General features: G+C 51.0%; 1 protein-coding gene across 6 annotated transcripts in view; it reads right to left on the bottom strand.

Annotated features, from left to right (window-relative positions):
• Window positions 1–1,616: 1,616 nt before the first annotated feature.
• ARMC8 (armadillo repeat containing 8) overlaps window positions 1,617–25,982 on the bottom strand; it is a 74,158-nt gene continuing 49,792 nt past the window's right edge. For 5 of the 6 annotated variants that reach the window (XM_071566248.1, XM_071566252.1, XM_071566247.1 and 2 more), the window contains 11 exons: window positions 24,240–24,335; window positions 22,946–23,028; window positions 22,655–22,736; window positions 21,453–21,539; window positions 20,206–20,298; window positions 18,914–19,063; window positions 17,256–17,351; window positions 15,340–15,435; window positions 14,784–14,856; window positions 7,090–7,183; window positions 1,617–4,413 (listed from right to left, as the gene is read on the bottom strand). In XM_071566248.1, the coding sequence (XP_071422349.1) occupies window positions 4,380–4,413; window positions 7,090–7,183; window positions 14,784–14,856; window positions 15,340–15,435; window positions 17,256–17,351; window positions 18,914–19,063; window positions 20,206–20,298; window positions 21,453–21,539; window positions 22,655–22,736; window positions 22,946–23,028; window positions 24,240–24,335 (984 nt within the window). In that variant the 3' untranslated portion in view covers window positions 1,617–4,379. The remainder of the gene's footprint in view (window positions 4,414–7,089; window positions 7,184–14,783; window positions 14,857–15,339; window positions 15,436–17,255; window positions 17,352–18,913; window positions 19,064–20,205; window positions 20,299–21,452; window positions 21,540–22,654; window positions 22,737–22,945; window positions 23,029–24,239; window positions 24,336–25,982) is intronic. The other variant, XR_011698741.1, reaches the window with a different exon arrangement.

Genomic DNA, 25,982 nt, shown 5'->3' with positions numbered 1-25,982 from the left:
CAAGGCTGCCATGGCAGCGCTGGCACCGCCAGGGCAGCTCATCAGCCCAGCCCACCCCGCTCCCTCCCCTGTGCCTGCTCCAGCCAGGATGGTCAGCTCTGTCTGTGCCCACTCCAGCCAGGAAGGAAGGTCAGCTCTGTCTGTGCCCACTCCAGCCAGGAAGGAAGGTCAGCTCTGTCTGTGCCCACTCCTGCTGGGAAGGAAGGTCAGCTCTGTCTGTGCCCATTCCCACTGGGAAGATCAGCTCCTTCTCCCTGGAACTGTCCCTCAACAGCTGCTTTGGAGCCTTTCTGTGCCTGCCACACTTGCCCCTGACTCTGGTTTGCCCACAGCCCTCCTGAACAGGGGGCTCAAAGCAAGGTCTGGGATCCAAACATGACCAGCACTGAGTGAGGGGATAACCTGCTGTCCCAGCCCAAACAGCTGTTTGGGAAGGGTGGTGAGGGATAACCTGCTGTCCCAGCCCAAACAGCTATTTGGGAAGGGTGGTTAGGGATAACCTGCTGTCCAAGCCCAAACACAACTCAGTTTGGGAAGGCTGGCTGGTTTTTGCCTTCTCTGCAGTGAGAGCAGTGCCCGTGCCCAGCACCTCCCATGTCTGGGCTCCGCCAGCCACCCCCAGGCCTGGGTTCCCCGCAGGCAGCACACGATGGTGCTGGGCTGGTCCTTTGGCTAAACATGGTCCCTCCTGGCTGGGGATTCAGTTTTTGGCACATCAATGCCCCCAGCACAGCTCTTTTTGTTGAAATCACCCTGCAGAAAAGCCCTGTTGATTTTGCCCCCCCCGGAATCCTGCACACTGACACCTCTCCTGGGCTCACATTTCAGGATCACCAAAGACAACCCATTTTCTACTTAAGAATCTAATTTCATGCACCTCAGTTATTCCTCTGCTGCTGTGTTGCTGCTTCAGCAGTTCCATGGAGGCACAGCACCCACTGCAATGGGTAAAGTTTGGAAAAATGGAAAAATACATTCTAAAAACCCTCTTTGCCTTAGACGTGTCCTGGCACAAGCTGCTTTGAGCAGGTCACTTGGCTCCTGGCACTACCACAATGCCAGTCTGTGATGGAACAGCCAAACTGTGTCTCATGGGCTGGTGGGTGTGTGAGGTGTGTGGGTGTGTAAGGGTGTGTGTGGGTGTGTGAGGTGTGTCCCAGTGTGCAGTGAGGGTGATGGGGGCAGCCAGGGGTCCCACGGGCCTGCCAGGGGGTCCCAGGGGCCTGCCAGGGGGTCCCACGGGCCTGCCAGGGGGTCCCACGGGCCTGCCAAGGGGTCCCACGGGCCTGCCAGCCCCTGTCCCAGCCTCATGCTGAACTCCTCTCTCTGAGGGACTCCCAGCACTGGACTCAGAGACAGAGCACACACTCATCAAAAGTCATCAGGGTGTGTTTTCAGCACAGAAATGGCATAAGAAGAGAAATCCTGGTGATTGATGTCCAGCCCTACTTTGCTTTGGTTCTGCAAGTGACCCTGGAATTCAGAGGCTGCTGCCACCTCATCAGGCTGGCAAAGCTCTGGGGGAGCAGCAGAGCCTGTTCCCACTGTGAACCTCAGGCTGTGCAGAAACTGCACAGAGAGCTCCTATTTCTCCAGGAAGCTGAGAAAAATCTCCATGTTCTGGTAAAGCTGCTTTTATTTACAGTATTCTTCTTTTGTACATACCTATAGCAACATCAAAAATTATTCACAAAGCTTAAGTGATGTAAAAAATTTCTCAGCCAACAGTTTGTTCTCTCAATACTTGTGGAAAATGCCAACTGTTCTCATGCAGCAACGAGATTGTCTGAGCATTGAGGGTTTAGTTTTCCTGGCAGAATTGTAGGAAACCACCTCAAAACTCGTAGAGAGATATTTTTACTCACCTTTAACCTGAACACCTTTAGGCACCGAAGTTCTATAGAATCAAACTCAGATTTGCTTTTAGAAATGTGAGGTGGGGAAGGACCAGAAGAGATACAGAAGATCCTGAGCTCCTCAACAAACACAGGAGTGCAAATGGAGCACATTGGACAGTTTTGCATTTACAACACCTGCCTCAGAACTCCGTTCTCAGTTCAAGCAAATATATATTTGATTGACTTTTATAAACAAGACTTTGCTTCTGAGGTCCTGAGAATTAACAAGTTCTCACATATTTTCACTTTCCCTTTTGTTCAACCCCCAAAGTCCATCACGAAACATTTGCAGAAGGACATTAAAAAACTGCCAGTCACTTCCTGCAATGCCTGGGGAAAAAGTGTCAGGTGCTCACTTTTATTTGAGAGTGGAAGAAGTTACATGAAATGGAGATATTGTCCTTTGCAACCAAGTGGTAACAGTTATCTGATACACAGCACATTCAAATTCCAGGCCAAACTGGAGTGACATTTTCTGACACAAGTGGTTACCTTGGAAAAAAAGTAAGGCTGTCACAATTTGACCTTCTGATTAGAAAGATTTAGATACTCATCAAAACTGGTTAGCAAAGTTACAGACCTCTCCTGTTGCTGCAGCCTCCCTAAAGTTCAGTGTGAGAGAAGCAAGATTTGGTTTAAGACATTGGCTGCAGCCCCTGGTGACTGTTAGTGCTGTAAGGGTGGTGCTGGCAGAGCCTGACTTAACTCTGGGCTAAGCTGATCCCAGAGAGGCCTGGGGCTCTCCCTGGGCAGAGCCTGAGCCCTGAGCTGGCTCCGAGGAGCTCCTGCTGCCCTGGGCAGAGCCTGAGCCCTCAGCTGCCCCCAAGAGCTCCTGCTGCCCCAGCACAGCTGCCTGCACAGCCTGGGGCTCTCCCTGGGCAGAGCCTGAGCCCTGAGCTGGCCCCGAGGAGCTCCTGCTGCCCTGGGCAGAGCCTGAACCCTGAGCTGGCCCCGAGGAGCTCCTGCTGCCCTGGGCAGAGCCTGAGCCCTCAGCTGCCCCCAAGAGCTCCTGCTGCCCCAGCACAGCTGCCTGCACAGCCTGGGGCTCTCCCTGGGCAGAGCCTGAGCCCTGAGCTGCCCCCGAGGAGCTCCTCCTGACCCAGCACAGCTCCCTGCACAGAGCCTGAGCCCTGAGCTGCCCCCGAGGAGCTCCTGCTGACCCAGCACAGCTGCCTGCATGGCCCAGGGCTCCCCCAGCCCAGCCCCACCTCCCACAGCCCTGCTCTGCACTGTGCTTCCTTCCCCACACCTCTAGGCACAATTCCAGGAACACTCCAGGCTTCTGAGCAGTCCCACCCCATCACTCCTTATCCAGGAATCTAAATCCATGCAAGTGCATCTGCCAATACACAGGGAATCTGGAGCCACCCTGCTGAGCCACAAACCCAACCCAAGCCGTGCCCCAGTGTCCTGCTCCCACTGATCCTTTGTGAAGACAACCTGGGAGTCACTGAACTCCCTGTGGAGGCAAAGGATGCAGGACACAAAGGCAATCCCTCAGCCCCTGCCTGCCAAGTCCCTGCTCCCTGGCCTGTGATTCTGCTCCACACGGTGCTCTGCTGATCCAGACAGCAGCAAACCCTCCTGGCTGGGAACAAGCAATGGCCAGGAAAGCAAAGCTGATTCCTGCTGATCCTGCAGGCACCTGCTGCTTCCCAGAAAAGCCACCAGCCATACCAACCCTGCAGTATGAGCCTGTCTTCCAAAAACAGAGAAGTCCAAACCCAATCCAGGAGACCCATTCCATGGATTGGAGCACGTCATCAACACCAGGTGACTTGGACTGTGGAAAAAACTCTTGGATCTTGTCAGTACAGAATGTGCTGCTTGTAATTTGGGATCTACTGCCTTCCTCTACTTTTCTCTTCACAAAGGAAGTATAATGTAAGTTAAGCTGAAGTTCAGAAATGCATATATTTTACTTAAAAACATTCATCTGTTCAAAATTCAAAATAAACTTTATGGGATACAACAGGTTGGGTTTTTTTAAATAACATTTCATTCAAACTGTATATAATTCATTGAAGTTTTCGTACAGCAAACAATGGTTAACCCTTGAAAACCTGTAGAAAAAGATTTTCACACAAAAAAGGAAAACCAAAAGTGAGGTCTCACACCCACCCACACTCACCCAGCACACACACCCACACACCCACACACACAGGCTGCAGCAAAGCAGAGAAGTGGAGGCCCAAAAGGAAAATGATGACTGATTGTTCTATCCAAAGTCCAGGTAGCTCAGGAAAAAAACCCAAAAAACCAAAACAACCCCTCGAGAGTTCTCTGAGTAAAGAAACTACCTCAAAAAAGTTCTCAAGTGCACTGGAGACCTGATCATTTGAACTGTTTCTGCAAAGCAGCTCCCTGCACCTGAGAAAAATGCAGCCCAAGGTGACTTGTGCAAATATAAGGAGCCAGGAACATCTCCTGCTGTTCCTCAAGTAGACATGAGGGGTGTCCAAAGGTTCCATCAGTCTTTGATCATGCAAGGTACTGCTGGAGTGCTGTCTTCGCCCTGCAAGGGAGGAACAGCCCGTTACTCACTGGGGTTGGGCTCCAGGAGCAGCAGCTGCGTGTGCCCTGTACCAGAAGGGTGGGCTGGATGGGACAGGCTGGGAAGGGTCTGACCCTGAGAGTGGGATGGGACAGGCTGGGGAGGGTCTGACCCTGAGAGTGGGATGGGACAGGCTGGGAAGGGTCTGACCCTGAGAGTGGGATGGGACAGGCTGGGAAGGGTCTGACCCTGAGAGTGGGATGGGACAGGCTGGGAAGGGTCTGACCCTGAGAGTGGGATGGGACAGGCTGGGAAGGGTCTGACCCTGAGAGTGGGATGGGACAGGCTGGGAAGGGTCTGACCCTGAGAGTGGGATGGGACAGGCTGGGAAGGGTCTGACCCTGAGAGTGGGATGGGACAGGCTGGGAAGGGTCTGACCCTGAGAGTGGGATGGGACAGGCTGGGAAGGGTCTGACCCTGAGAGTGGGATGGGACAGGCTGGGAAGGGTCTGACCCTGAGAGTGGGATGGGACAGGCTGGGAAGGGTCTGACCCTGAGAGTGGGATGGGACAGGCTGGGAAGGGTCTGACCCTGAGAGTGGGATGGGACAGGCTGGGAAGGGTCTGACCCTGAGGCTGGGATGGGACAGGCTGGGAAGGGTCTGATCCTGAGAGTGGGATGGGACAGGCTGGGAAGGGTCTGACCCTGAGGCTGGGATGGGACAGGCTGGGAAGGGTCTGACCCTGAGAGTGGGATGGGACAGGCTGGGAAGGGTCTGACCCTGAGGCTGGGATGGGACAGGCTGGGAAGGGTCTGACCCTGAGGCTGGGATGGGACAGGCTGGGAAGGGTCTGACCCTGAGGCTGGGATGGGACAGGCTGGGAAGGGTCTGACCCTGAGGCTGGGATGGGACAGGCTGGGAAGGGTCTGACCCTGAGAGTGGGATGGGACAGGCTGGGAAGGGTCTGACCCTGAGGCTGGGATGGGACAGGCTGGGAAGGGTCTGACCCTGAGAGTGGGATGGGACAGGCTGGGAAGGGTCTGACCCTGAGAGTGGGATGGGACAGGCTGGGAAGGGTCTGACCCTGAGGCTGGGATGGGACAGGCTGGGAAGGGTCTGACCCTGAGGCTGGGATGGGACAGGCTGGGAAGGGTCTGACCCTGAGGCTGGGATGGGACAGGCTGGGAAGGGTCTGACCCTGAGGCTGGGATGGGACAGGCTGGGAAGGGTCTGACCCTGAGAGTGGGATGGGACAGGCTGGGAAGGGTCTGGCCCTGAGAGTGGGATGGGACAGGCTGGGAAGGGTCTGGCCCTGTGCCAAAAGGGCTCTGTGTGGGCTGTGCCAGGTAAGGAGCCCACTTGGCACCTGGCAATGAGATGATCTAACCAAGTGCGAGGTGAGGGCACAGGCAGTTGAAGATGTGCATTATCCACCCCATTTAAAGCCCCTCAGGAGCAGCAATGAAGAGCCATCACTTTCTGTCAGCAGCTGCACCACGAGGAGCAGGTCTCTGAGCTGAGAAATGCAGGAGGTGCCCTAAGCCAGGACACAGCAGAAGCACAGGAGCCCTGCCAGCAATCCTGCCCTGGCCCCACCAGTGACACCCACTGGGGTGAGAGGGAGAGGAGCAGCACCAGCTGCTCCAGGCAGTGGAGTTGGTGTGACCTGACACTGTGCAAGGTCTCTGCCAGGACAACCCCCTGCCAGCAGTCTGGGTTGCAGCTGCAGCACCACCTCAGGGCTCAGGGCCTCCTCCTCCCACCTGAACTGAGGGGCTTTGCTCTTCCTGTGCCCCCACAGCTCCCAGCCTGTCACCAGGACCTTGACAGGCTTTTCCAACTCAGCCACCCACAGGAGGATGATTTATTTTTCCTCCCAAGCTTCCTGCTGTGGTCACAAGTCACACTGGCTCATGCAGGGGGCTCATGAGGCAGAGGTGGGATATCCACATTTCCTGACTATCAGCCTCAGTGCTGATACTTTGCCATAGATACTTTTTAGAAGCCCTAACTTTACCACAAAGATGTCTAAGAACACTGGAACATCTTTCACAAAAACAAGAACCCCAAGTTTAATGCATTTTAAAACACTACAGAGTTTTGAGCTGTGTTGTCTGTGTGTGACCTCTTCCAAAATCAGATCACCTCCCCGAGGTCATGGAAGAAACAGGAGTTGTTACTAACTGTGGGGGGGATAATTGCAACAAGTGAACACAATCCCACAGAAATTATGATGAGCTTCTTTGGCTCCACGTGTTTGGGAAGGAGCTGCATGATCTGTGTGAACAGGTATGTGCAAAGTTACTGTTGAGTTTAATTAGTTAAAAATTTAGATGATGTGATGATCCTGTATTATCTTTTTAATTCAGTGTTCTGTGACAGCTGACCATTGTTCTGACCCTCTGGAACTTTCTAGAAGTCCAAGTTTACACAAATATTGTGTGTGAGATTTCAGTGAGGACTCTGCATTGGTTTAGAAGATTTTAAGTGTACTTATTTTATACTGTTGAGAACTTGAGTGAAGTTTGTTATTCCCAAGCAATACAAAACCTGCTCTTTAAACAAGGGATCCCCACTATTTCTTTACACACTGCAGAGCTCAGTGCTAGGACAGACAGTTTTCCTGGGGAATTTTTCTATAATCATGAGCAAAGATTTCCCTCTCACCCTCTCTCTGGATGACCCTTTATACTCACTTGTCACACAGATTTGGATCTGAGGACTGACTCAGTTTATGTAGAATATCCACAATTCCCATGTCCCGGAGCTTGTCCTGGCGTTCCTGTGAACCTGCAACAGCCAAGCACAGTGTTGGGAACACCAAACACCAACCCAGAGTCTGCAGGGCAGGAGAGGGGTGGCAGCAGAATCCAGAAGGGAGCAGGGCAGTGGCACCAGGCCCAGGGAAGGCACAGCCATGGAAACACTCTGTCCTAGTTCAGCAGGAGGGACCAGCTAACCCTGTGTGGTGGTGATCAAACCTGTGTATTCCACCCCCTCTATTCATTCCCCAAGGACAATGGGCCATTAGCAGCAGCTGCCCAGGGAGCCATTATCACTTCACACCCAGCCTGAGGGGGGCGGAGCTGCTAATGGGCCATCAACAGCTCAACAACCCCTGGCTCCCAGAGTTAATCACCCATTGTGTGAGTCCCCGCCCAGGGGGAGGGACTGAGTGCTCCCTGAGGGTACATAAGTGGTGGGTAAGAAGACCTCAGGACCTTCTCGTCGGATCCAGAGCAGCAGCAGGACCTCGACAGGAGGAGATCACTGCTCTTGCCCAGACCACAGCCCTCACCTGCACCAACAGGTTTTTCTTTTCCTTTTGCTCTGGACTTGGGGGAGCCACAGGGGTCTCAGCACCAGGGCAAACAAACCCCCTTGGGTTTGTGCCCCAGGACACTGGGTTATACTGCTGGGGTATTGTGAGTTGAAAGCAATTTCCCTTGTGTGTCAGTGTTGTTATTGTAATATTATTATTGAATTTTAGCTCTGACTTATAATCTCTCTCGTGGTGAGTTCATTTCCCCTGCTGGTTCACCTTCAAACCAGCACATCTTTTGGTGCCCAACGTGGGGCGCGAGAGAGAAGTCAGAACTACAATTTCATTTTGTGTATTTGGGTACAGAAACTCCCTGACTACCATGTTGCTTGATGTATTCATGTGGATGGTGTATCTGGGCCTGTTCATATTTCGACACATGGGGAACCATGTGCCTGTTTTGATGCTCTCTTTAATACCAGGGAGAAGGATCAAAATTGCTTTATTAATATACTATGTTTATGTTGTCATAACATCAGAAGCAATGAATTTCATTGTGAATGTATATTCAGTCTGGTCTGCCTGTCCTGGTTTGGGTTGTTACCTCTGGGGTCTCATTAAAAATAGCACCCAGACTGTGGGGAAAACAGGCGGAGATGGTCACTTCCACCTTTTCACCTCTGCTACAACAATCATTGAAAATATTGAGCTTCCTTTTGATGTTAGGGACAGCATAATCCTGCTGTTAGTGTTGCTTTGTCTCCTCTGTACTGTATACACTATGTTTAGGGTCAGAACTGGGCTCTCTAAGGAGACTTGCTGGAGGCCTGCCCTGGGAGCGGATGATGTTGAGTGGCACGGGAAGTGGGAAGATATGGGCCAGTATTTGGAGACCTTCTCTCCTCAAATGATCTGGAAATTCACCCCGGAACAACTGCAGGACCCTGCCAAAATGCTAAGCTATGTGAAAGGAAGATGCTCTGGTAGTCCCAGAGATGTGCAGCTCACAGCAACCTGCTGGGCCCTGGCCACTGCCTACCGCACACTGCTTGGTGTGGTACAGCATCATCAGGAGGAGGAGAAAAGGAGCAAACCCACCAGCACCATGTCCACCCAGACCATGACTGAGCCAGAGAGGAAGAGAGATACATCAACTAGCGCCATGTCCACCCAGACCATGACTGAGCCAGAGAGGAAGAGAGATACATCAACTAGCGCCATGTCCACCCAGACCATGACTGAGCCAGAGAGGAAGAGAGATACATCAACTAGCGCCATGTCCACCCAGACCATGACTGAGCCAGAGAGGAAGAGAGATACATCAACCAGCACCATGTCCACGCAAACCATGGAGGAGCCAGAAGGACAACAGAAACCGATAGCAGTTGCCCCTGTCCAGAAAAGAAAATCAAAGACCAAATCAGTTCGTATAGTGCATGACGAGGAAGAGTCAGGACCTTCATCTCAAGCGGAAGAAATGGAGCCAGAAATAATCACCCGGTCCCTATCCCTGGGAGAGCTGCATGAGCTCCGGAGAGAGTTCACACGACAGGCAAATGAGTCCATCTTGACCTGGCTACTTCGAATCTGGGATGCTGCAGCCAATGATACAATTCTAGATGGGAGTGAGGCAAGGCAGCTGGGATCCCTGTCTCGAGATGTTGTCATTGATCAGGGCATTGGAAAGAGACAGGAAACTCTCAGCCTCTGGCGGCGACTGTTGTCAAGCGTGAGGGAGAGATATCTTTGTAAGGAGGACCTCCACGTACAGCAAGGACAGTGGAACACGATGGAACAAGGTATCCGGTGCTTAAGGGAATTAGCCGTACTGGAGATAATCTTTTCAGAGGATGAGAGATTCCCTAAAAGTCCAGATGGTGTCCAGTGCACATCCCAGATGTGGTTAAAATTTGCACGACTTGGGCCAGAAATGTATTCTCGCTACCTTGCAACATTGCAGTGGAGAGAGGGAGAAGACAAGGTGGGTGCACTGGTCAGCAAACTCAGGATTTATGAAGACACTGTCACTGCTCCATTACGAGCCCACGTCTCAGCTGTGGAAACAAAACTGGCTGAACTGGAAGAGAAGATTAAGGAAGGACTCTTCCATATCTCTCCAGAACAAACAAGAGTCTCCGCCATCAGAAGCAGGCGTCTCCCAGCTAAGGAGAAAGGGTACACTCCACGTGGCAATCTGTGGTTTTACCTCCATGAGCATGGAGAAGATATGAGGAAGTGGGATGGGAAACCCACCTCTTCCTTAGCAGCTCGGGTACGTGAATTGCAAAGAGGCACAACTAACACAGGGAATTCTTCAAGGTTGAAGGCTGCTCCGGTCTCTCGTGGGCAAGGCTCCAGACAGTATAGGAATGATGATGTTATGCCCGATCCTCTTGAAGGAACCTCCCGGTCATATTCACAGGGAGAGCGCAGTGAATACCATGACCAGAACTAGGGGGGCCCTGCCTCTAGCCAGGTAGAGGAGAGGGACAATCGGGTTTATTGGACTGTGTGGATTCGGTGGCCTGGCTCATCAGACCCACAGAAATACAAAGCTTTAGTGGACACTGGCGCACAATGCACGTTGATGCCATCAGGATACGTCGGGGCAGAATCCATCTCTATTTCTGGGGTAACAGGGGGATCCCAACAGCTGACTGTACTGGAAGCTGAAGTCAGCTTGACTGGCAAGGAATGGCATAGACACCCCATTGTGACTGGTCCAGAAGCCCCATGTATCCTTGGCATAGACTACCTAAGGAATGGATATTTCAAAGACCCAAAGGGACTGCGTTGGGCCTTTGGCATAGCTGCTGTGGAGACAGAGGAAATCAGACAGCTGAGCACCTTGCCTGGCCTCTCAGAGGACCCTTCTGCTGTAGGACTGCTGAAAGTTGAAGAACAATTGGTACCGCTGGCCACAGCCACAGTGCACCGTCGGCAATACCGCACTGACCGAGACTCTGTGATCCCCATACACAAGATGATTCGTGAGCTGGAGAGCCAAGGGGTGGTCAGCAAGACTCACTCACCCTTTAATAGCCCCATATGGCCAGTACGAAAGTCCAGTGGAGAGTGGAGGCTGACGGTGGATTACCGTGGTCTCAATGAGGTCACACCCCCCCTGAGTGCCGCTGTGCCGGACATGCTGGAGCTTCAGTATGAGCTGGAGTCCAAGGCAGCCAAGTGGTGCCACCATCGACATTGCCAATGCCTTTTTCTCCATTCCGTTGGCAGCAGAGTGCAGGCCGCAGTTCGCTCTCACCTGGAAGGGGGTGCAGTACACCTGGAATCGACTGCCCCAGGGGTGGAAACACAGTCCCACCATTTGCCATGGACTGATCCAGACTGCATTGGGAAAGGGTGAGGCTCCAGAACATCTACAGTACATCGATGACATCATTGTATGGGGGAACACAGCAGGGGAGGTTTATGAGAAAGGAAAGAAGATAATCCAGATTCTCCTAAGAGCTGGTTTTGCCATTAAACGAAGTAAGGTCAAGGGACCTGCTCAGGAAATTCAGTTCCTAGGAGTGAAGTGGCAAGACGGGCGTCGTCAGATTCCAACAGAGGTGATCAACAAAATAGCAGCTATGTCCCCACCGACCAGCAAGAAGGAAACTCAGGCTTTCCTAGGCGCCGTGGGCTTTTGGAGGATGCATATCCCTGAGTACAGTCAGATTGTAAGCCCTCTCTACCTTGTGACACGGAAGAAAAATGATTTCCAGTGGGGCCCTGAACAACAACAAGCCTTTGAGCAGATTAAACAGGAGATTACCCATGCAGTAGCCCTTGGGCCAGTCAGGACAGGACAGGATGTGAAGAATGTGCTCTACAGTGCAGCCGGGGAGAATGGCCCATCCTGGAGCCTCTGGCAGAAAGTACCTGGGGAGACCCAAGGATGATCGCTGGGATTCTGGAGCCGGGGATACAAAGGATCTGAGGCCAGCTACACCCCAACTGAGAAAGAGATCCTGGCAGCGTATGAAGGAGTTCGAGCTGCCTCAGAAGTGATTGGCACTGAGGCACAGCTCATCCTGGCACCCCGACTACCAGTGTTGGGCTGGATGTTCAAAGGAAAAGCTCCTTCTACCCATCACGCCACTGATGCCACATGGAGTAAGTGGATCGCTCTGATCACACAGCGAACCCGGATAGGGAATCCTAATCGCCCTGGGATTTTGGAAATCATCACCAACTGGCCGGAAGGTGAGAGTTTCGGATTGTCCTCTGAAGAAGAAGAGGAGCAGGTGACACGAGCTGAGGAGGCCCCACCATATAACCAGCTACCAGAAGAGGAGAAGCGATATGCTCTCTTCACAGATGGCTCCTGCCGCATTGTAGGGACAAGCCGGAAATGGAAAGCAGCTGTATGGAGTCCTACACGTCGAGTTGCAGAAGTGACTGAAGGACAAGGTGGATCAAGTCAGGTCGCAGAGCTGAAAGCTGTTCAGCTGGCTTTGGATATCGCCGAACGAGAGAAGTGGCCAAGACTCTACCTTTACACTGACTCGTGGATGGTGGCCAATGCTCTGTGGGGATGGCTGGAGCGCTGGAGAAAGGCCGGCTGGCAGCGCAAAGGGAAACCCATCTGGGCGGCTGAGATGTGGCAGGACATTGCTGCCCGGGTAGAGAAGCTGAGTGTGAAGGTCCGTCACGTAGATGCTCATGTACCCAAGAGCCGGGCTAATGAGGAGCATCGTAACAACGAGCAGGTGGATCGAGCTGCCAGGATTGAAGTCTCTCAGGTAGATCTGGATTGGCAGCATAAAGGTGAATTGTTTCTAGCCCGATGGGCCCATGATGCTTCTGGTCATCAAGGCAGAGATGCAACATACAGATGGGCTCGTGACCGAGGGGTGGATCTAACTATGGACAGTGTCTCACAGGTTATCCATGACTGTGACACATGTGCTGCCATCAAGCAGGCCAAGCGGGTGAAGCCTCTATGGTATGGTGGACGGTGGTCGAAATACAGGTATGGGGAAGCCTGGCAAGTTGACTACATCACACTTCCCCAAACACGCCAAGGCAAGCGCTACGTGCTGACCATGGTAGAGGCAACCACTGGATGGCTGGAGACATACCCCGTATCTCACGCCACTGCCCGGAATACCATCCTGGGCCTTGAGAAACAAGTCCTGTGGAGACACGGCACACCAGAAAGAATAGAGTCTGACAACGGCACCCACTTCAAGAACAGCCTCATAGACACCTGGGCCAGAGAGCACGGCATTGAGTGGGTGTATCATATCCCCTACCATGCTCCAGCTGCCGGGAAAGTTGAGCGATGTAATGGACTGCTGAAAACAACCTTGAAGGCGTTGGGTGGGGGAACTTTCAAACACTGGGAGCTGCATTTGGCAAAGGCCACCTGGTTGGTCAACACCCGGGGCTCCATCAATCGAGCTGGCCCTGCCCAATCAGAACTCTTGAATACTGTAGATGGAGATAAAGTCCCTGTGGTCCATATGAGAGGTATGTTAGGAAAGACTGTTTGGGTTAGTCCCACCTCAAACAAAGGCAAACCCACCCGAGGGATTGTCTTTGCTCAAGGACCTGGTTGCACTTGGTGGGTAATGCAAAAAGATGGAGAAACACGTTGTGTACCACAAGGGGACCTAATTTTGAGCGAGAAGAGTTTGTAATGTTTCATTGTATACATGTGTATATATATGTATAGGTAAAAAGGGGGTTAATTTGGGAATGACTAGATGGAGTGGAATAAGGGGTGGATAATGTCCTAGTTCAGCTGGAGGGACCAGCTAACCCTGTGTGGTGGTGATCAAACCTGTGTATTCCACCCCCTCTATTCATTCCCCAAGGACAATGGGCCATTAGCAGCAGCTGCCCAGGGAGCCATTATCACTTCACACCCAGCCTGAGGGGGGCGGAGCTGCTAATGGGCCATCAACAGCTCAACAACCCCTGGCTCCCAGAGTTAATCACCCATTGTGTGAGTCCCCGCCCAGGGGGAGGGACTGAGTGCTCCCTGAGGGTACATAAGTGGTGGGTAAGAAGACCTCAGGACCTTCTCGTCGGATCCAGAGCAGCAGCAGGACCTCGACAGCAGGAGATTACCGCTCTCAGCCAGACCACAGCCCTCGCCTGCACCAACAGGTTTTTCTTTTCCTTTTGCTCTGGACTTGGGGGAGCCACAGGGGTCTCAGCACCAGGGCAAACAAACCCCCTTGGGTTTGTGCCCCAGGACACTGGGTTATACTGCTGGGGTATTGTGAGTTGAAAGCAATTTCCCTTGTGTATCAGTGTTGTTATTGTAATATTATTATTAAATTTTAGCTCTGACTTATAATCTCTCTCGTGGTGAGTTCATTTCCCCTGCTGGTTCACCTTCAAACCAGCACACACTCCCTCAGCCAGGGCCCCTTCCCAAGGGAAGTCCAGCTCCTTCCCTGTACTCATCTCTAGAGAAAAAGAAAATTCTGAAGGCAAAAAGCTTCATCCCAAGGTAAGAAGCTTGGCTTGAGTTGGTTTACTCTCACTCCTCTGATTTCCCAGGATGTGGATGCAGAGATGAATACCTGGAGGTGTTTCTGAGCCCTCTCCACCTCTCCCCACAGCCCTATTTTCCTGTGCAGCAGAACCTTCCCCTCCCTCCTGCTGACCTCCCACTCTCCCAGCACATGACTCTCCTCACCAAATGCCTTCTCCACTCCTTCCAGTTCCATCCACAAGTCCTTGGACTGGTTTCAACTCTCACTGCCTAAGCCATTCACACTGTGGAAGATTTTCTCTGTAACAAATGCCCTTTCTAATCCATCTCTCCAGTGAACCTGTTCCCTCCAACAATGAGTCTCCACAACCTCCCTAAGACCTGGAGCTCCTACCAGGATTCCCTTTCACTCCAGATGTTTTCAGACTTCACAGAAATGCTGCAGGTGCAAACCTGCCCCTGGTGACTGCAGCTCCTGTTTGCTGTCCCTGTCCCTGTGCCTGCCCCAGCACAGCCTCCCACACCCTCCTGACATTCCCACCCTTCCAAACCACACCCATAACGATGGATCCCATTACACTTGGGATCCCATTGCAAATATTGATTGCTGTGCAACCAGAGCCTTTTGAACAGGGCAGGAACTTGCCTATGCATTAAAGATGAGGCTTTCTTACCTTCCTCTTCATTCCATATGAGATTAGATATACAGAACATGGCAGCAAGCTGGAGTTTAGCATTTGAATGACTCTGAAGAGACAAAAATAGAATTCGTGTTTAGAAGAGGAATTCAGAGATCCTCAGACTTACATTTCCTCATCCTGTGATCAATATAGATAATAAATAAGGCAATAAAGCTGGGACTAATTCTTATCTAAAACTTCTCTCAAAGGCAGGGCCATGATGTAAGACCTTGAGTGGTGCTCAATCACTTCTTTCCAAATATTTACTGACACCTGCAAGATGTGCCTTTTCCAAGACAGGAAATGTTTTCCTTGTGGACATGGTACTGCTGAAGTCACTATAACATTCTTATGGGAAATAACCACTGGATTTTCCCTCTAATCAGCTCCTCAAACAGCTCTGCCACACAGAACTGCACCCCAGGATTTCTGGGTATATGGAAACCAAGTCCATGACAGTGAGTAATTCACACAACAAAATCCTAAAGCATCTTCCTCTTCTTATTCCTGCAAAAGACCAACATCAAACCCTTCAGAGAAATTTCCCTACCATGTAGTACTTGATTTTCTGCAGGATGTCATCATTGGTCATAATCAGTTCCTTTGCTGTTGTGCCATCTGCTATGTTGGCAAGGATACACAGTGTCTGGAAGAGAGAAAAACCAGGAAGTTCTTTGGCCAGGTCACATCCCATGATTTATGCAGCTTCCCTGACAGCTCTGACAATTCCTTCAGTTACTTCAGTATCTTTAATCTGGAGTTTCCAGCTTGCTCACACCTGGGGCCGAGGCCAAGGAGGGAACAGCTGTGGGCACACCAGTGCCATGTTCAAATGGAAAGCAAATTCATTAACTCATTGCAATGAGGAAAATCTCAATGTGGATGGGTGGAATTCTGCAGCTTACAGAACAGACTGAGTGAACTGGAATATAAAGCAGTCTGTTCTGTATCAGTGGCTGGGGGAGAACGAAACAACCCAACCATAACCATGTAGTTCTCCAGGCCAGGAACAGGAGGCAGAGGCTCTCTGCTCATCTAGCACAGGAATAACTGGGGTTTGACAAGTCTAATCACAGCTGTTGCCTGCAGAGGTAACTCTAACTGCTAATGCAGCTGGTTTTGTCCGGCAGGTCAGAGGAGCCATCCCACAGAATCCCTGGAAGCACCTGGGCCTGCACATGGCACTGCCTGGCACAGGTACCTCCCCTGGCTCTCAGGAGCACCAGGAGCTGCTTCCCAAGTTCTTCCCCATACAGCTGTGGGAGAATTTCCCCATCTCCTCTGGGCATGCAGGGAGGGCCCTGAGCACCCCTGCCCTCCTGCCAGCAGCTGTGGGCACCCGTCACTGCCAGAGCCAGGCAGTGCCAGAGACAGGACTGCTGGAACCACAGCCTGCTGTGCCCACAGGAGTGCTGGGGGGACCTGGGGCTGCAGCAAAAGCAACTGCACCACAGGCACTGAGGAGATGCTCTGTGGATAGAGCCTCAAACTCCAGGGGCCATATCCATCTCTAGCCCTTCCCATTTCTCAGGTGTGCTGGTTCTCCTCCAAAATAATTCCCAGAGGCTTGGCACAGGAAATAACCTTCTGCTGTGTGAAAGGCCATTCCTGCCACCAGAGCTTTATCAGGAAGATTTAGAAAGACACAGTGGGTTAACCCTCAGCTGTTTCAGAGCCATGGCATCCCTAAACTTGCTGGTAAGATTTTGGGGATATTTTTTGCTATTATTGCACCAAAATCTCCACCAAAACCCTTTCTTCATGAGCAGAGACTCAGCCCAGATGTGTTTCTCCACCCATGTGCCAGGCTGTTTGCTACCCATGCCCACCCTAAGCCAGGGCAATCCTTGGGATCTCCCACAGCCTCTCACTGACCCCTTCCTGCACCACCACATGAGAAAGAAACAGGTTCTGCACCTGCCTGTCCTGCCTGGCACAACAGCCAGATCCTGCCCGTCCTGCCTGGCAGAACAGCCAGATCCTGCCCCCCCGTGCTCACTTGGGCTGCAGCATCCCCCAGAGGTGCTCCTGTGCACTGATGCTGTTCCCTGCTGGTTTACCTCCTCTTTCCTTCTGCCCTTCCTCTGGCATTTGCTCTTCTTCAGTGTTCATTTGTCAGGGCAGGTTCCTCCCCACATTTTCCTGCTCTTTCCCCTCCTGGTGCCTCTGTTCTCTTCCCACTGTCCCCTTCCTGCCCTGCAACTGCCCCCATCGAATCCTTCCCCTCTCACATCCAGCACCCTCCTCTGTACCAAAAACATTCTGAATTCAATCCAAACACCTTTGTAGACCCACTGGACAGAAAAACATTCTGGCAGCCACTCAGGCTACCCATCTGACAGATCTCAGCAAAGCATTCTCAGCACATCACAATCCCAAACCAAAAGGCCATGCTGTGAACAGGAAGCATTCTCTGCTGCTTCTTATATTTTGTTCTGCCAAGACAACACAAAACAAAGAAAGTACCTGCTCTTTGACTTCTATATTGTGCTCCCCTTCCAGAATGAGGGTCACTGCTTGCATGATTTGCTTCCCATGAGTGCTCATTATATGGTCTATGTGCTGCCAAAGAAGGATGAAACACATTCAGTTGGAGCCCCAAAGAAGGCACATTCCTCCCAGAATCACTGCAAGTGCAGAGCAGCCCCAGGGCACAGAGTCCAGCCCACGGGGAGCTCTCCCCAAACCAGGAATTCAGCACAGCAGAAACACTTCAAAACATTCCTCCTCATGGTCTTGTCTGAGGGAGCACCACACAGGCCTTGGTTGGGATTTCCCTGACACCTGGAGGGAAGACACTGGTTCCCAGTGGAACAGAGGCCAGTCTGGAGACTGAATCCTGCTGGACCCCAGCCCTGCTGAGATGCTGCAGTCAGAAACAATCCTGTCTCTTCTCATAACAGGGGGATAAGAAAACTGATGTTTCTTATCTGGTATTTGCTACACTTACAGGAACACTGTGACCAGGTCTGACATCCAAAGCCTGGCAGGGTGCAGGAGTAAGCCAAGGGCATTGTTTATGTCTGGGAAAAGTGTCCCAGGTTCACAGGACCACAGGTAAAGGGTCATTTGATGACAGACCTACACTAGAACAAAAACCATCACTGGGAGTAACAGAAAAGGACAAACCAGATCTACTGGATTAACTGGTACCAAACCTCCAGGGTGACAGCAAACAGGCACCAGAGATGACCAGCACAAGGCACACTACAATTCCTTAGGACTTCAGGGACTTCCTAAAATTCCTAATAATGAGATTTCATTGGAAAGCTGCTGGATGTGAGATGCTGTGAAGAGCTCAGGGTGAATTTAATGAATAACTGTTTATTAAATATCTTCTCACACTTAGAGCTAATGTTCTGTGAAGCCTATTGAGACTCTGAATACAAACATCAGAAGGTTTCTTGCAGTGACCTTTTTATGGCAGAAACACAGTATGTGATAAATGCACAGTAGAGGCTTTGTGTTTTTTTCCCCCCACAAAAATGTTGGCTTGCCAAATGTTTGCTGCATGTTTTCCCTCTGTTCTTCACAGGGGATTACCCCTTTCTTTTCCTCCACCAATATCCTTTTCTCCCTGTCAAAAACAATTCATGGGCTTACATTTCCAGACCATCATTTCGGGGTGTAAAATCAACGTAGGCATTTTGTGAGTGCACAGTCCCACAGTCACATTCACAAAGCCAGTACTGCCTACACAGTTGGGTGAGAGCAGAAGTATTTCAGGTGCCAGGAAAGAAGAAACACAGGTATCTTTAAGGTATGGAGCTCTCCACACACTGCCTCAACAGTGCAACCCTCACTGTTGTGCTTGACAAGTTTCACAGGCAAACTCACACTGCTGAAAGGTAAATGCAGTGGAACTGAACATTAATGTAAATGTGTAGCTCTGTAGTTGGTAATAAATACAACGTTTCTGTGGATCTAGAGAATTCTTTCAAGTTTCCTTACATTGAGTTGTACATTTGGTTGCAGAAATTCGAATAAATCCCAAGGCCTTGGGTTTAGCAAGATATTGAGCACTGATCTTAGACAGAAGAATAACCTGTCTTACGAGGCCTGTGCTGTCCTGGCTGTGTCTGAGCAGCTCCAGCAGGCCTGAGAGCAGCCCCAGCCCTACTTACGGGGCGGGTGGAGAGCAGGTTCCTGAGCAGCCCCAGGGTCTTCATGAGGACGTTGACGTCGGAGTCGGAGAGCAGCTGGAACAGCTGCTCCGTGCTGAGCCCCCGCAGGATGTCAGCCTTGATCTTCTGCTCCGCCTGGAACGCCATGTTCTGCAGGGACACACACCTGCTGGCACAGCTCCTGGCACAGCTCCTGGCACCTGGGCCTGGGCTGTGCATCCTCGAGGGACTGCAGGGACACACAGCTGCTGGCACAGCTCCTGGCACAGCTCCTGGCATCTGGGCCTGGGCTGTGCATCCTCGAGGGACTGCAGGGACACACAGCTGCTGGCACAGCTGCTGGCACCTGGGCCTGGGCTGTGCATCCTCGAGGGACTGCAGGGACACACACCTGCTGGCACAGCTGCTGGCACCTGGGCCTGGGCTGTGCATCCTCGAGGGACTGCAGGGACACACAGCTGCTGGCACAGCTGCTGGCACCTGGGCCTGGGCTGTGCATCCTCGAGGGACTGCAGGGACACACAGCTGCTGGCACAGCTGCTGGCACCTGGGCCTGGGCTGTGCATCCTCGAGGGACTGCAGGGACACACACCTGCTGGCACAGCTGCTGGCACCTGGGCCTGGGCTGTGCATCCTCGAGGGACTGCAGGGACACACAGCTGCTGGCACAGCTCCTGGCACCTGGGCCTGGGCTGTGCATCCTCGAGGGACTGCAGGGACACACAGCTGCCTGGCCTGGGCTCCCTCCCTCTGGGGACTGTGCCCTGCAGGAACACACACCGCTCCTGGCACCTGAGCCCGGGCTGTGCATCCTTGAGGGACTGCAGGGACAGTCACAGCTCCAGGCACCTGAGCCTGGGCTCCCTCCCTCCAGGGACTGTGCCCTGCAGGAACACATCCTTCCTGCATCAGTCCTGCAAAGGCTGCTGTTCATGAGCATGTGTCACACAGTGAATTCAATGTGCACACAGTCTCACAGCTGCCCTGGTTAGTACCTGCTGTGGTTTGTCCCCTGGCATGCTACTGACACTCCTGAACTGTTTCCCTGAACATCCTGCCCACAAAAGTGGTACCAGAACTAGAGAAGTTATTTCACTTTATGGACTAGCAGCTGAAGTGCTCCAGATTGACACTGTTTTCCCTCTGCAGTTCAATGCAAAGACAAGCCAGATTTCAGCTGGTTTGTTTGTTTGGGGTTTTTTGAATAACAAGTGATGAGTTCTTTAAGTTACATTCCCAGGTTCTGAAGGAGCTAAATCCCCAGTGGAATTTCATCACTGTGCTCTACTCACCATTAAAGCCCAAATGCCGTTCACTCGCAAGGCAAGATTTTCACTCTGTGTTAAACTACATAGAAGTTCTATGGCTCCTGATTCTAAAATAGGCTGAAAGAGGGGAATAAAGACATCTTTAAAACACTGCACTAATGGTATACACGAAAATGTAGGCATAATATAAAAAATGTATTGCTCCCATCTCATTGCTGAGCTCACAGCACGCTCAGTGCAGCCCCAAGAACTGGCCATGCCACCCCTCAGTCATGACATGACAATCACTAAGCAGGCTTTTATGGAAAAATTCAGGTTTGGTTAAATTCAACAGCAAAACTTCAGCATAATAAAGGAAACTAGAGACTTCTTCATGGCCTGACTGAAACACAAAACCTCGTAACAGCATCTTTAAATGACAGGATATGGATATGGAAAAAGATCAGATTGCTTGTCAAGGCTTCCAAAGCTAAATATTCCTTCTGCTTGCACAATCAGTGTTTTCTTTTGGCTGAGATGCTTTTGACTTGAACCATTATCCAATAAAAACTGGTATTTCAATCCCCTCTGAAGTGGGAACACTATGCTGTGACCTGCAGCATGGGCAGGAAAGCCCACAGGGCAGTGAGCTGTGCCTGGCACTCCTGCAGCTCATTTTGTGTCCCACAGACATGGCTGAAACCACAAAGATCACTGCCCAAACCAAGGAAATCCAAAGCACCAGCAGGATCCTACACATCAGCACAGTCCTGCAAATGAGTTCTGTGGCTGAAAAGTATTTCAGACTTGGGGGACTGTTGCAGTGCTGTGAAGAGCTGGTGTGTGGGTGTGAGCTGTATGAAACACAGACTCTGCAGAACCCAAGGCCAGATACCCTGTCCTGTTCATCTGGGAACAATAAAAACACACCACTCAGCTGTGCCAGCATTTTCAGGACACAGCAGCACTAATTCCCCAAGACAATGGATCACATTGCAAATTATCAGTTTGGTTTCTTCTTGTTTATCATTTTTTTAGATGGCAGTGTTTTACAAGTAAAAAAATGACAAAACTTCATGTCTACTTTTCTTTAGAGACCACATTTAACTACTCAACCAGAGGAGGTGCCACAGCACTGTAAACATGACTTTCCTTCATTCACAAGCCACCAGTGACCCTGGTTGTCTCACAGCCCAGCTCTGCAACAGGGCACCAGCAGTGGCTGCCCATGAACACACCTTTATGCTCACTGAACCACTGCATACTCTCCCTGCTCCTGGATGAATACCAACCTCCTTGCTTGGAGAGAATTCCAGAAGAAGATTGCATAGCGTGGAGGATGCTACTATGAGGATTTCATTTGGAGCATTCTGTAAAACCTGCAGGCACACAGAGGGGAGACTCCTGGTCACCATAGGATAAGGAAGGCATCCCTGTGAACTGGAATTATGCTGCACTTTGACACTCCACACTCCAGGAGAGGCTTTGATGCGGACAGTGAGTTCCCTGACAGGAGCCACAGCTGAGAGCCCACAGGTCCAGCTGACCAGGAATCCCTGGGGACAACCTGCTCTGCCAGGGACACATGAGGGGAAGCTCCAGGAGCCTCCCAACACCTCTGTACCTCAGGCACAGCACTGCATCCCCTCAGGAAAGCAGCCACCAGAACAGGCTGCTCCTAAGCTGGGCAGCCCATCCACTAAGAGCAAATCCCAGTGTTTTGGAATGGACATACAAGTTCCTGACTTCAGCTGATTTCATACAACTCAAAACCAGCAACTGCATTTACACACAAGTCTGACATCTCCATTTGTGTCTTTCCCCTGACTCTCCTTTTATGCCAGTTGTGCTTCTTCAAGCAGTCCTGATGGGTTTTGTTCTACATTTATTAAGGTTTGGTATTTTCACATCTGGCCTTTCACAAACTCCTAAAGTATTCAAACCATTCCCATTACAGGATGAAAGATGACACAGACCTTCACATGTATCTTGTGGATAACTGCATTATATTAGGATGTGTGTTTTTAAAGGTCTTGTTGAGCTATTTGGCTTTTGTTGTAGAATTTGCAATGAGATCTACAGGGTGGAGAGAAAATGCAGCTCCAAATTCTCCTACAGGTCTCACAGACCAAATCTGAACTGTGCCATCCAGTCTGAGTCTGAAATTAAAGGATATCTGGTCCTCTTAGTGCCCTATGTAAACATTGGGGGTAACTTCCTTTCACTCACTGATCACAAAAAACAAAGAAACAAACAAACAACAGTGGAAAAAAGAAAACAAAAACCCCTTCAAAAACCAAGCACAAACCACAGTTTTCTTTGCTGCTGCTTGGCTCCTGGAGATTTCTGGCTCTCAGGAGCAGACCATGGAATTTTGATTTCTAGGTAATTTCCACCATGGTTCTACAGCAGGGCGTGTGATCTGAACAGACACCACGTGCTGCTTCAACGAAACAGCAGCTGCAGTGGCTGAGACCTGCCTGCTCCTCCTTACCTTCATTAAAGGCTTCCATACAGCATGATCCTGAAAACTCGTCCTGAGCTGCTGCACAGAACGGGACAAGCTGTGCAAACACCTGCAAGGAAAGGAAAGCTGCCCTGTGAGACGTGTGCATCCCGTGGAGCTGCTGTGCCTCAGCACTGCTCCCAGCCAGGGGCAGAGGGGACACACTGCCCCTTGCCCAGCACACTCCCAGCAGCAGCAACGGGCTCAGAGCAGCTGCCAGGAAAGCAGCAGGACCCGCAGAGTGCAGGGCAGAGGGAGTGTGGGGGGAACAGGTCCTACCTGACGGCAGCCAAGCGCACCTTGAGGCTCGACTCGGACAGGCCGTTCACGATGCGATCCATCATGTTCTCTGTCTCGATGATCTGCAGCAAAAGGAACCATCCATGGCAAGGACTAAAACACCAGGAGCATTTATGGGCCCCTGGCCTTTTGTCTGCAACACTCTGAACACTGCATATAAAAACTGCAGCTAAAACCAGCATGTCATGTTCCGTTCCCAGATTAAGTGGAAAGTTTTGTGTATCTGCAGACAGCTAAGAAAAAATATCTCCATTCTATGTTCCACTGCTGCTTTTAATCATCAAGGAACAAGAGGATTATATATAAATAGATGTATGAATTATCCTTAATGTCATATTAAAACAAATACATACACACAATATATACAAACCACAGACCAAAGACAGGTTGTAGATCTATGTGGATAAAAAACACCTCGAAGTTCATCTGCCATATTTAGACATGGCCAGCACAAGCACTTAAGACCAGGACAAAAGGCAGTTAATACCCAGATGAAAGATGGATTTTGTATAATCAATCAACTTTGTCATGTACACACCCACTGCCTATTAAAAACAGTGTAAAAGAAGGATCCTCACTATTACCTAAAGCAATGAAAGAGAGGTTTGTGGGTTTGAGTTCTGGAGACCCTGAATGGTTCCCCAGTGATACCTTTTCCTGATTTTATCCTTTCAACCTGTGCTTTCCTGCCTCCTTCCTCTCCACACATTTTTCCTTCTGTTTTTCCCCTTTAACCAGCAAATACACTCACAAACCTCTCCTGCCTCCTGTGCTTGCCACCTTTGACATGGCAACCCCATGCTTAACTTAAAAAAATGCTCCTTTTAATCATGCCTTGTTTAATGTCCCTCCGGTTTGCACACATGAAGTTTTAGCTCTGAGGGCCCCCACCAGCCAATCTCCTCCCTGTGATGTCTGAACCACCAGCTGCTCTGTTATCACTTTGGTCCCCTGAGAATCAGGAAACAAATTCTGACTTTGTTTCCCAATAGCACTGGACTTTCCAGGGTTTATTTTTTAAAATCATTTGTTTTACAATAGGACAGATGAGAACAGAGGTGCATTCTACCCCCTGGGACAGGGCTTCAGGAACCACTCCTGCCATGGCAACACTCCTTATGATCAGCCAAGGAGCACAGCTCGCAGAAAGGCCACGTCCCGCAGGAGCAGTGCAGCACTGTGGGATGGTTTGTGCTGTGCAGCAGAAGGAACCCTCATTCCAGCCTGCACCCCCTGAAGGTCCCAGGCTGGCAGTGCCAGCCCTGCTGCCCACCTTCTTGCGGATGTCCTCGTCGTTGGCGCCCAGCGACGCGTACAGCTTGAAGGCGGCCTGGCGCAGCTCGTGCGCGTGCTTCAGGTCGTGGTCCAGCTGCGGGGACAGGGCCACACAGTCACAGGGGGACACTCCCACTTGTTCCAAACCACTGCTGATGTCCCAGGGCTTGACTGGCACCCCAAGGGCAGCCAGGAACTCCAGGAGCTCATGCCCACATGCACCAACCACATGCAATAACCAAAATTAACAACAGAGCTGATTTCTCTGCCCAGTTACAGAGAGGCTGACTTCAATCTGAGGCCAAAACAAGCTTAGGACCCTATCCAGGCCACATTCAGGGAAAAACTATCCTTACCTCCCCAACAGAAACCTACAGAAACAAGCCAGAAGGAGTGAAAAAGCACCAAGGGAAGTTTCATCAAGAGAACGGAAGCAACAGCAGGAGCCAAAGCTGGTCTCTAAATCTCAGAACCTTCATCTCAAGGTGGGGTTTAACTTCTGCTGTTCAGGAACACAGCAGGGGTTGGAGGCTTCTGGGAGGTCACCTCTCAACAGGGATGCCAGAGGGGGGAATCTGGGGGATGTACCACTGGACAGGCTGCTCACAGACCAGGAACAAGTGCTTGGGGCCTGAGCGAATGGCTGGAGCTGTGCCAGGGCAGGGTCAGGTTGGATCTCAGGGTTGGATCTTCCCCCAGAGGGTGGTGGGCACTGACCAGGCTCCCCAGGGCAGTGGGCACAGCCCCAAGGCTGTCAGAGCTCCAGGAGTGCTTGGATGATTCTCTCAGGGCCAGGGAGGGATTGTTGGGGTGTCTGTGCAGTGCCAGGGGTTAGACTGGATGATCCCTGTGGGTCCCTTCCAGCTCAGGATATTCTCTGGTTCTAATTAATGGGATCACAGAACAGTGGTGTTTGAGGTTCACCCTGCCTGGAGCACAAAATTAAGACTCAGATCTCCCCATGTTCCCTGTAATGAGAACAATCCTGTGATTCTGAGTGCCCTACAAGTCTGTTCCAAAGGGTTCCACAAAACAATGCCATCTTCAAAGTCTACACAAAATGCCAGGAAAATGTCAGGACCAAGAATCAAAGTGCTGCAATGAAAGAGCTGTCAAAAATTAAGCTGTAGGAGTAACTCTCTGCAGCGCAGCCACATTAGAGCAGAAGTGTGACACGAGTGGTGTAAATATTTGCAGCAGAAAGCCCTGTGTTGGCAGAGGCCTCGCTCACTCAGGCAGTTTTACCTTACAGGGAGCACTCCCAGGCCCTCTGTGCAGAGCCAGCACCTGCATTCCCCCGTGGCTGCTCCTACACACACTGCACACTCACAGCACTGGCATATTTACAACTGCCCCACTCACATTTGCAGCCTGATCATATTCCTGATGCTACAGCCAAGGTCCATTACTCCACAATAAGCTGCTAAACAACTTCTTGCTTAGTTTTATGTTGTAGCTGATTTTTTAATATTTAATTTGCATTTTTCCATGGAATTCAAGAAGCTCCACATGCAGAATCAATTCCATTTCATAAGGGCCTGGGAAGTGAGCCTACCTCTGGGGTCAGTTCTGAGAAAAAACAAGGCTCTGGAATCCATCTTTTTGGGGTACTTTCTAAAAATCAGGCTGAGTAAGAGGGAAGGGAATAGGCAATGGATATTTCCCTGTTCAAAATATCAAAACCAGTCTTGCTTCCAGACTGATCCACCAGTGCTTTGGAAAACGTTTGCACATCTTAAAA

This window comes from Pithys albifrons, chromosome 11, assembly GCF_047495875.1.
Source record: "Pithys albifrons albifrons isolate INPA30051 chromosome 11, PitAlb_v1, whole genome shotgun sequence".
NCBI lineage: Eukaryota > Metazoa > Chordata > Aves > Passeriformes > Thamnophilidae > Pithys > Pithys albifrons.
Note: the sequence above shows the minus strand (reverse complement) of the source record. Positions and strands in the feature narration are given on the sequence as shown.